The sequence below is a fragment of the Vulpes vulpes genome, chromosome 6, assembly GCF_048418805.1.
Source record: "Vulpes vulpes isolate BD-2025 chromosome 6, VulVul3, whole genome shotgun sequence".
NCBI classification, from domain to species: Eukaryota; Metazoa; Chordata; class Mammalia; order Carnivora; family Canidae; genus Vulpes; species Vulpes vulpes.
In genome coordinates, this window is record NC_132785.1 from 103792874 (window position 1) to 103803683 (window position 10810).

Below are 10810 nucleotides of genomic sequence, written 5' to 3' on the forward strand. Positions count from 1 at the left end.
ATTTATCCACCTGCCACCTATTGGCTCAAGAATCTCCTGCTCCCCCCCACCCCATCAATCATTCCCTCCTCCTTGTCCAAGGCAGCTTTACATAGAACTATGTCCCTGTCCTGCACATCACGTGCCTTGGTTTGTAACCATATTCTCACATCAATACTTATTTTATTAGCTTCTGATTCATGCACTGAACTGTAAGCTCTGTGAGAACTGAGGCATGTCTGGGTTTGCTCATCTTCACATCCTCAATGCAGAGTCTGCCAGATGCTTGGCACATATTAAGCACTCAATAAATATGTGTGGCATGAATGAATGAACCTATAAAAAAAAAAATCTCATTGGGATTTTTACTGGAATTGCACTGAGCCTGTCAATTAACTGGGAAGAACCTTTATTGTAATCTTCCCAATCAGGGACCTGCATTCTTTTCAAAAGCATAATTACTTTTATGGGGGATTTAGAAATAATGCAGTGAAGCATGGTGAACAGGGATTATTTGGCTTGGAAGAGAGGAGACTTGGGGACAGAATAGTTGTCCCCAACACTTAAAGGGAAAATGGATCAGTCTTGTTCTATGGCTCCAAGGGGAGAAGGCGGACCCACTGCTGGAAGTTATGAGGAGGCAGATTTGGGCTCAGATGGAACTGGGGGATGAAACTGGCTGCCCCCTCTCTTAGGTATGTCCCTGAGGGACTCAGGGTGTCCGGAAGTTGGATATGTCTTGGGCTCTGTCAGTCTTCTGTTTGGCTAAAGAGCTGCTCACTGGCTCTTCCTTTGCTGGCTGGCATATTCAGGCCTCATGGCTGAGAAGGAGGGCTACAGGGGAGCCAGTAGCTGAGGGCGGCAGGTTCCCTGGCAGGGAGGCCGCTGCTGACGGGGGAGTCTAGTCAAAGGACAGCGGTGGCTGGCGAGGGGGTTGGAGGGCAGTTTCGCTCCATAAATGACATTCAGCCCTCTCATGTGAGCCCCTCAAAACTTTCAGCAAAGTCTTTGGTCCTTCCTCAGTGCTTCTGATTTTGTAGCTTTCAGGCAGGGCCCCTGCTGAGGTTGAATCCAGAAGGAAGAGCTTTGAGCAGGTCATTCTGGGGTGAAATAAGCTGTCTTAAGAGGGACTGACTTCCCTGTCACGAGAGCCATTCAAGCAGAGCCCAGGCCATCTCTTGGCTGGAAAACTGATCCCCGGATTCTAGTATCTGATGAAGACCGAAGCGCCTTTCAAGTGCCTTTGACCATAACGGGCTCTGCTTCATGAGGGCCCATTTCTCTGACTGTCGCACAGCGCTAAGTATGGCCTGGGCCCACGGTTATTGACTTAGAGGGGAAAAGCATTTTCTCACATAGGCCTGGGACCAACGCAGGAAGGAGGGGTAAGAAAAATCAAATGATTGCTCTGCCCTGTTATCTTCAGGAGCATCTGTTTCGCTCTCTGGTTCTTGGAGGCCTAGCAAGGGCCTGCTGGCCTCTGAGGTGCTAGAAATAATATCCTCCCTCGGGGTGAAATGTGAAGGACAAAGCAGTTGTCACGAAACTGCTTCCAGCTAAGCTTCACTTGAAGTGTACCCTGCAGCCCCACCTGCCAGTAAAGCCCAGGAAAACGGGACTCTTGAAGGGCACATACTTGCTGAAAAAATACAGTGAGTGCTTGCTGGCATTCCTGACAGGCCTAGTCTGGCCCTGGGGGCCTGCCCTGCGCTTTCTGGCTCTCCTGTTCCCTTCTGGCCAAGCGCAGGAAAAGCTGCAGCCACCTGGGCTGGTTACTTCCTAGATATCTTGAGGGGAAAAAGAAGAGTCCTGATTTTCTGACTTTCGGGTTGGGAATGACTTTTCTTTGCCACCCTTAATGGATGTCACTCCAGGGATCTTTAATGGAAATATACACTCACCACTTTTCTCTCCAGGGCTTGAGAGCCAGCCAACATGCCTGAGGATGTAGAGTAGACATCTAGAATTATCATCACCTCCACTCACAGGGAACAATGCTGGGATTCTTTCTAAAGCCTAGCTGCAGCATGCTTGGTGTGTTTGATAAGGCCAGGCCCATCATGGATTTTGGGTCTGTTGAAACAGTGTTGCTGGGTGGGACAAGGGCTCCCCAGGTCTTAACCCCGAGTCTGCCCCTGCATATGCCCCAGCCCCGTACTGCAATCCGAGAGTGGCCCCTGGACTAGAGTTCTGGTTCCTGACCTCAGGGGCACTTGGCTGCCCATGACTCTTCTCTTCCCCTCTGGTTTTCTTCAGGAGCTTGAACGCCTTAACCAGGTGCTGGAGGCCGAGAAGCAGCAGTTTGAGGAAGTGGTGCAGGAGCTGAAAATGGAACAGGAGCAGATCAAAAGGTGGTGGTGGTGCCCAGGAGAGGGTGGGAGGAAGGTGCGCCGTGGGCAGGGCATTAGAATCCAGGTCTCCCATCAGGCCTGGGGAGATGCCTCCCAGGAGAGCCTCACCACTTGATTACTTGGTTTGGGTCTGTCTTCCCAGTGCTTCGGGCCTCGGGGCAGCCCAGAAGGAGCTGTAGACCCCACACAAACTGGACACAAGGCACGGGCAGGTGCAAACAAGCATCCCCCAAGCAACGAGGCCCTCTTGCCCCTGTCAAGCCTTCTGTACCAAGAGGTGGACAGGAAAGAGCCAGCCTAGAGGTCTCTAGTCAAGACCCCCAACATGCCCTGCACTGTCCCTTCACATTCTGGCTAATGATGACCCTTGGGATCTTTAATCTGTGTATGGTTTGCAAACCCAGTTGCACACTATGACCATAGACCAGAATGAGAATCTCTAGAAGGTAGAGCCCAGAGATCTATATTTTACAAAAGCTTTCCAGGTCACTCTGAGTCAGCCTATCCAGGAATTTGGAGACTAAGGCTCTGGGTACTGTTGGTGGTGGTGATTGTCGCTGTCTTCCTCCTCCCCCTTCTCCTCCTCCTCATCACTACTGATAATCAGTGTTAGCCCAGAAAGGCTTTTCTTGCAACAACCTTATAAAACAAAGTCAGTTAGACAAGTACTTTGAGGAGGGAGAAGCTCAGAGGATCTGACCAAGTAAATGGCCAAGCATCTGCTTATCCCCAGAATTGCACCAGATACTGGAATAGAAGATAAGCCCTCTTATCTTACAATGCAGGATCTTACAGTCTGTTTGGGAAAACCATTCTCACACCCAGAAAACATCAGCACACTCATATAATCCGGCATAGTGCAGACTCCCTGGGTCATAGGAATTAAGGCATATGTGTGATCCTTGTGGGCACTAAGAGAGGTTTGATTGAGCTGGGCCTTGAAGAATGGGTAGTATTTAGGAAATTGGGCAGGAGGAAAGATAAAGGCATTTCAAGGAGGAGAAAGGTAAACGTGTGAGGGGAACCAGGCTTGTTAAGAAAGCAGCAAGGGGATTGGCATGCCAGAGAAGGGCCTCAGCCATATCCCAAGTCAGAGTGAGTAGGGGTTCTAGCAGGCTCTGTCTGGGAAAGATAGGAGGTGGGGCCAGGACCCCCTTGGTTTCTCTAGTGTTTCTCTACCTGTGGGGTGGTCCTGTGTTCATCTGACAGATGCATACGTACCTGGAGCAAGTGACTTCCACCCCACTTGGCTGGGATCTCCTTCTTTCAGCCCCAGGTCCCTACAGCTGCTATCAGGACCCTGCCACACAGAGAGGGGCTGGCCTTGCAAGGACCCCTCTGAGCCATATCGGGGAGGTGAAGCCGAAGCATTTCTGTGTGCAGAGGGGATTGGGAGGGGTGGGCACTGCCATACCCAGCCCTCTGTCCCTGCAGGGAGCTAGAGCTAACTGCAAGGTGTCTCAAGGGTGTGGAGCAAGAGAAGAAGGAGCTGAGGCACCTCACGGAGTCCTTGCAGCAGACGCTGGAGGTGAGGGGCCCCTGGTGGGCTGGCTGACCCAGAAGCAGGTTGTTTGGGCCATATGATACAGCATTTCCCCAGAGGGTTCTCTGCAAGGAGAACAGGGCAGGATGGAGTTGATCTCAAGGGTCTCTTCTCTGTGGACTGACCTCACCAGGTGAGCCAGTGAGCATGGGAGGCCAGAAGCAGGATCCAGAGGGGCAAACTCAAGTTTGTCCTGCTCTGACTGTGACACCTTCTTTGGTGTTTCTATTTTTATACCAGATGGAGGATTGATTTAGGTGGGTGGTGGGACTCCCCATTTCTTCCTTCTTGTGGCTCATTGACTTAGCTGCTCCTGGGTGAAACTGAGCAAGAAGGGAAATTAACTGCCATGTTACCTCCATTTGATACACAGAAGCTGTAAAAGGGAGGGAGGAGGTGGTAGGTGTCAAGGACCAAGTGCAAACTATCCACAGCCCCTCCTCCCCAACTCTCCCTTGGTTGCCCCTCCACACCCTGCACAAAGACACTCTGACCCTTACTCCAAACCACTGAGCTCATGTGCCCTGAGGAAGCCAAGCTCTTTCAGACTCCACACCTTTCCCCATGCTGTTCCTTTCACACAGAATGTCCTTCCTCTTCTTCTCTGCCTTGAGGACTCATCCATCCTTCTAAGACTCAACCCCAACATCAACACAGCCAAGCTTCCCTGACTCTTCCAGGCAAGGGTTTGCCCTGAGCTTTAGGACCCTAAGGCTGCAGGGTTTCTATTCTCTCTCCACTGAGTGGGGCTTTGTGGTGCTTTTATTTGTTTATCTTTCATTTTCACACCATGAGAGATGGTTCTCATGGAGCGTTTCAACTCCAGAATTTTGGGGTAGCACAAGACCCCAGCCTGATAAAGGGGAGGATGTCTAAATCTATTCTAGGGCTTGCTCCTCTTGGATGTTTTTCATATGAGCCCAACACACTCCGTCACTCACCCCTGGAGGAACAAAGACCCCCAAAGGTCATGGAGCCCTTGTGCCCCAGTTGAAGTAGGTGCTACCTCCACTGTAAGCTGCACTGGGTGCCTCCCAAAGTTCCTCAATGGAGGAGTAACCTTGCCTCTTTGTAAAGAAGGAGATCTTGGTTGTCCTTTTACCTTCAGGGAAGAAGGAAGATATTTCGGGTGTCTCTAGAACATTGAGTAAGGAGGGCACCCTTTCCTGAAATTGAAAGGCAGGTGAGGGCAGCCATGTTAGAGAATCTAAATTAGGTTCTTTCTCTTCCTTCTGTCCTTCCATGCCAGGAACTCTCCATAGAGAAGAAGAAAACCCTGGCAATGCTGGAGGAGAATGAGAACCAGTTGCAGACACTGGCCAATCAGAGTGAGCAGCCCCCTCCCAGTGGGGGTCTCCATAGCAACTTGAGGCAGATAGAGGAGAAGATGCAGCAGCTCTTGGAAGAGAAGCTCCTGGCTGAGAAGCGGTGAGAGGCCCTTCAACCCCTGAATCTAGTTTGATAACTTTCCTTGAACTGCATACCCGGATTCTTAGGCTCTAGCTGGCATTGACCAGATAGATCACTTACTTCCTTTTGCCTGGGACTCAGTTTCTCCATGGGGCAAATGGGAAGAAAACTTGCACTACCCGTAGCTGACTTGATCATTATCTCCTTGCACTGGTGTGAACCATACGGACAGGCAGTAGGTCCATCTAATGATGCTTTGTGGCAGGCTGGGCAGGACCTCATAGCTCCTTTGTACAAAGGAGGAATCAACCTCAGAGGGTTGATAGGACCTTCCTAAGGTCACAGAACTAGGAAGACCTGGACCCAAGACTCCAGTCTTCTAACTTCGGACCACAGCACCCCCTCTCATCCCCTGGGTGACAGAACCCAGAAAGTTCTGAGGCTCAAGAAGCCTGGGTCTCAGGGTTTCTCCAGCCGGGTGTCTAGGAGGGGCTGCCTCCCACTGGAAAGCCCCCTGGGTGAGTGAGCACACCTCTTCCACGCCCACCCGGCAGGATGAAGGAGAACGAGGAGCGCTCCCGGGCCCTGGAGGAAGAGCGGGAGTTCTACTCCAGCCAGTCCCAGGCCTTGCAGAACTCGCTGCAGGAGCTGACCGCAGAGAAGCAGCAGGCCGAGCGGGAGCTCAAGGTGCTGGCTTGGGCCTGCTGGCAGCGGCCTGTGTTCGGGAACCTTCCCTCACATTCCTTACCTGCAACTACCTGAATTACCGCTGCCAGCCTGATGGAGCCGCCGCTTGGGGAAGCAGTGAGGGTGCTGCTTGGGCGGGGCAGCATTGGGAGCCCCCTGCCAGACGCAGGGGCTGAGTCCAGGCCGTGTGGTCGGGGGCGGGGACCGAGGCAGGATGTGGTAACTTCCATCCAAGCCCAGAGGCGAGCCAGCCGGCCTGAGGCGGGGCACCATCAGGGAAGGCTTCGGGGGGAGACGGCAACGGCGCCCCAGGAGCCCACTCGCGGCTCTTCCCGGTGCCCTCAGGCCGAGGTGAAGGTCCGCATGGACCTGGAGAGGCGTCTGCGGGAGGCAGAGGGGGCCTTGAGAAGCCTGGAACAAGGGCTCAACTCCAAGGTGCGGAACAAGGAGAAGGAGGAGAGGATGCGCGCTGACGTGAGCCATCTGAAAAGTAAGCCCTGCCCCCCGCCCCCCCGCCCGGGGGCCAGCCCCCGCCCCCGCCCGAGGCCAGCCCCCGAGCGCCCGGCCCGGGGCGGGGTGCGCAGCAGGTGGGCCGCGCTGCGCGGGGAGGTTCCCCTCGGGGCTCCCGCGGCGGGCGCGGCCGGGGCGCGGCTTCCTCCCGGCTCTCGAACTGGAACCTGCAGGGCGGGTGGGCGCGCTCCCTGCTGGAGCCCCTCGGGGCTGCTCCGCGGGGCGCGGGGCGCGGGGCGGGGCGGGGCGGGGCGGGGCGCGCGGCCGGCGGGAGCAGAGCGCGCACCTGCGGCCGCAGGGTTCTTCGAGGAGTGCATCCGGAACGCCGAGCTGGAGGCCAAGATGCCGGTCATCATGAAGAACTCCGTGTACATCCACAAGGCGGCCACTCGCCGCATCAAGAGCTGCCGCTTCCACCGGCGCCGGTCCAGCACCTCCTGGAACGACAGTGAGTGCGGCTGCGGCTGCGGCTGGCGGCGCGCCCGGCCCGAGGGGGCGCCCAGGCGGGGCCGGGGCGGGGGGCGCGGGGCGCGGGGCGCGCGGATCCAGCGCCGAGGCTGGGCGGGGCGGCCTGGGACTGGCTGCGGCAGCCCGGCAGCCCGTGGCGTGGGGACCGGCCGAGCCTTGGTGAGCCAGGGGCCGCTCACGGCCACCCTCTCCCCAGTGAAGCCGTCCCAGTCTTTCATGACCTCCCAGCTGGATGCCAACAACATGGAGGAGCTGAAGGAGGTGGCCAAGAGGCTCAGCCGGGACCAGCGCTTCCGAGAATCCATCTACCACATCATGGCAAACCAGCCAGGAGCCCCCTCCGTGGTTCCCCGGGGTGGAAAGTGATGGGTGCTCCTCCCCTGCCCCCCAGGTCTTTCCTTAGTGGCTGGGTGGGGGAAGGGGTGCCAGGGGGGGATCTAACTCCCCCTGGCACCCCTCTGCTCCCCTCTGGGCCAGAGCTGCACCTCACCCTCAAAGGACAGGGGTGGCACTTCCCTCACCTCCACCCCGGCCCCTATCCTTGGGTTTATATCGGGGCCCATCAGGCCCAAGCTGGGTGCTGCCTGGTTGTTACCTGGTGCTCACCTGGTGCTCACCTGGTGAGGTCAGGAGGGGCCTGGCTGCGCTTGGAGACATTTTGGTTGGGGAATGGGGTGGGCAGGGCCCAGAGCCGTTGTGCCCATCTCTCTGTGATGCTGCTTCCTTGTCTTCATGTATAAAGGCCACCCCTCCCCACCTTGACACCTGCTTCCCCCCCACCCCCACCCCAGGTTTCTAACCCTTTCTTTGCTTCTGAGGCCCATACACATCCCTCAGCCAAGGCCCCTCACTTTTACCACATTGTAGGGAAGGGAAGAGAGGGACCTAACACAGTGACTTTTGGGTTTGTGGCATACCACACATGCTATGGTGCCTCCTTTCCTGAGGTTGGGCCCTGGCTGAGAGGCTACCCACTCACTTCCATCCTCAGGTGAGATCATCCACCTGTAGCTTCAGCTGGCTTGGAGGGAATGTGACCCTGCCCCTTAACCCCCACATTCTTCCTACTGTGTACTGAGGGCCCAGCACCCTGGCTGACATCTGGGGCCAGCAGTGATGCTGAGCGCTCTCCCAGAGGACGGTAGTAAGCCTAAGAAGTGGAACAAGGAGGCCCTGCCTCCTGCACTGTTTACTCCTGGTTGAGTAGGGAGGCAGCTGCTTCTGGCAGTGGTGGTGCTGTGGGTCTGTGGGATCGCAGAGGTCTCCCTCTGAGCTGCCCCTGCTTGGTCACCTTGCTGTCTCCTCTCACTGCGGAGGCTTTACCCAGTGAAGCAATGTGATCCTGGAAGATGCAGGGCCTGAACGTTGGATCTGCCTGGGATCAGGCTGCTCATGGTCACTGGTGGTATTAAAGGTGCTGATCCTCTGCTGCTTGGCAAACAGAGCCAGGAGCCCAGTCTGAGCGGCACACAGATGACTGCAGGGCAAGCCCCAGCAAGGTGCTGGCCTCCCCTCAAAACACATGCATGTCTACTGGACAGCTAGCCCAGGCCAGGCTTGTGGTGCCCTGCTCTGTGCTCAGGGCTGCCTGGTGAAGCTAAGGGGGCCTCAGCTAGAGTCCTGGGTGGGCTCCGATTGGGAAGTGGGGGGGGTGGTCCAGGGCAGAGGCATTTAGAATCGATACATTTGAAAAAAGATAAGTCTAAATGTAAAAACTTTAAACACGGAGAAACCTGCATAAACTTGGAACTCACTTATCTAACATGTATATAGGATGGACTTTGAAATTAGGAGAAAGATGTATAAAATCAAGATTACCATTTTTTGGTTTTGTTTTTAAAGAATTAGGTTGATAATGGTTTGTTCTTGGAGAAAGGTCTTTTGGAAATTTTCAAATGCATTTTTTCCCCCAGACAAGCTATTAACCTGAAAAGAAGTGCTTTTCCGTGAACATTCACCAATCCCTAGTTCCTTTCCTCCCATTTCCCCCCTACTTTCTATGCCTCGGGCAAGTCTGGGTTATTTCCAAACAACTGATCAGTCCATAAGTATTTATTTGTTGAAAGCTCACTATGTACCTAACACTGTAAATAGTAAAAGAGCAATATCTCTATATGAAAGTATATCACACTGGAAATTACTTATTGGAAATGTATTGATCTGATTTAAAAAAAAAAAAACAAAAACCAGAACCCATACTCCTTGGCCAATTAAATGGGTTTCCTGCAGTACCGCTGGCGGTGTGATCATTGCTAGAGAGATGTTTCCCCCTGCAGGCCAAATGTGGAATTGTACAATCACTTGCATGTGGTCTTAATAAGCAGGTGTGTTTCTCTAAGTGTGAAGAAATACTCTGGTTGCTGCAACTCCTGGGAGAGGCTTCCTAATAATTAACCAAAACGTCTGTGTTCCCACCCTGAGATCCTGGTCAGCCCCATGTAACAGCACTATCAGCTTGATTTTATTCTGATTTGAGCACTGACCAAAGGGAGCAGACTTCATGAGTGGGAATAGCCTCAGGGAAGCAAAGGACATCTAGTTTTATGGCTGGCTGGCTTCAGTATTCCCACTGGAAGTTGACAGCATGCCTTCTCTGCTGAGGAGAAGTGTATGCTTTTTGTTTTGTAATCCCATAAGAGAGAGTAAGAAATGGTAATGACCGGATGGTTGTAATGCTGTTCCCCAACAGTATGTTAATGGGTGAGGTCAGAGATCCGTAAAACACTCAGGAGCTGACCCACTGCCCAGCTGCCAGCTCCTGGGAAGGATCCACTGACTGTATTTATCTCTGGAGGGATGTCACTGCCACCCCCTTCCCCCATCCTATCCCACGCAGCGGCCTGCGGGTGGTCAAGTACCATCTGAGTAAAATTTGGAGCCCCCAGTGAATGATGATGGTGGAGCAGCAGAGACTTGCTTGAGTCACAGAGAAGCAGTCTGTGTCAGAGTTGGTCTAAATGGAAGGTAGTCATTAAAACCACCAGACAAAAGGGGCTGCTCCGAAGCCCTCAGATAAAGGCCAGCAGCCCCTGGGGAATCTGGTGCTTCTGTGAGGAGCCAGGATGGTGATGCTCCGACTCCAAGGCTGCTGCAAGGACTTTCCAAAGCTAGAAACCTTATGGCTTGGACTTGGGAGGCAGTTACTTCTTTTACTTCACATACCCCTGGTGAGCAAGGAGTGTTCTGGCTTTGCTTCTGGGTGAGACTCTGACCAGGCAGAGAAGTTGGGTTGAGACAGGGCTGTTCAAAGTCAGGAGGCCCCACCTCAGGGGCTCCAGGAGATTGCAAAGCCAGAGCTAGCTGACAGTGCATTTGGGGGCTCACCTGCTGCACCCTGACTTGCTTCTCCTGCAGGATCTGATCCCTGCCTCTAGGCTGAGGGTCCTGCCTAGAACAGACTCAACCTGTCCTGTTACCCAAGCAAAAACTGTGGCTCATGGGCCTTGGGATGTCACTGACCACAGGAGAACCTTTTCTCTAGCAGAGCAGTAACCCTGTCACGAGAAAAGGGAAGGAACTTGTCCCACATGCTGCTTGCTGCTGTGAGGGTGAGGTGGGAGTGTCTCTGATGGTGAAAGTTCAGGTCTCAGCTCTGCAACTTTTAATAAGTCACTATTTAAAATATTTTTTATATGTATGTATTTTTATTAGGTAGGAGATAAATCTCTTAAATCTCATGAGGCTGCTCAGTGCCTTTATAGTTCTCAAGTTCTATAAAATGGGACCCTCCAGCCCTGGGATGAACAAAACGTGGCCGCCACTGCCAGCGCTGATCACAGAAATACAGTTCTCAGGGAGGAAGGATGCTCTGGCTCAGGTTGAACTTGAGGCCATGCTATTGCCAGAAAATTTTAGTGTGTAT

At 53.8% G+C, this 10810-nt stretch overlaps 1 protein-coding gene across 4 annotated transcripts in view; it reads left to right on the forward strand.

Moving 5' to 3' along the window:
- The window catches only part of PLEKHD1 (pleckstrin homology and coiled-coil domain containing D1), a 28907-nt gene extending 19728 nt beyond the window's left edge, over positions 1-9179 (forward strand). For all 4 annotated transcript variants that reach the window (XM_072761819.1, XM_072761822.1, XM_072761818.1 and 1 more), the window contains exons 7-13: positions 2236-2330; positions 3765-3858; positions 5123-5301; positions 5838-5970; positions 6316-6460; positions 6779-6928; positions 7145-9179. In XM_072761819.1, coding sequence (XP_072617920.1) covers positions 2236-2330; positions 3765-3858; positions 5123-5301; positions 5838-5970; positions 6316-6460; positions 6779-6928; positions 7145-7314 — 966 coding nt within the window. In that variant the 3' untranslated portion in view covers positions 7315-9179. The remainder of the gene's footprint in view (positions 1-2235; positions 2331-3764; positions 3859-5122; positions 5302-5837; positions 5971-6315; positions 6461-6778; positions 6929-7144) is intronic.
- Positions 9180-10810: the final 1631 nt, after the last annotated feature.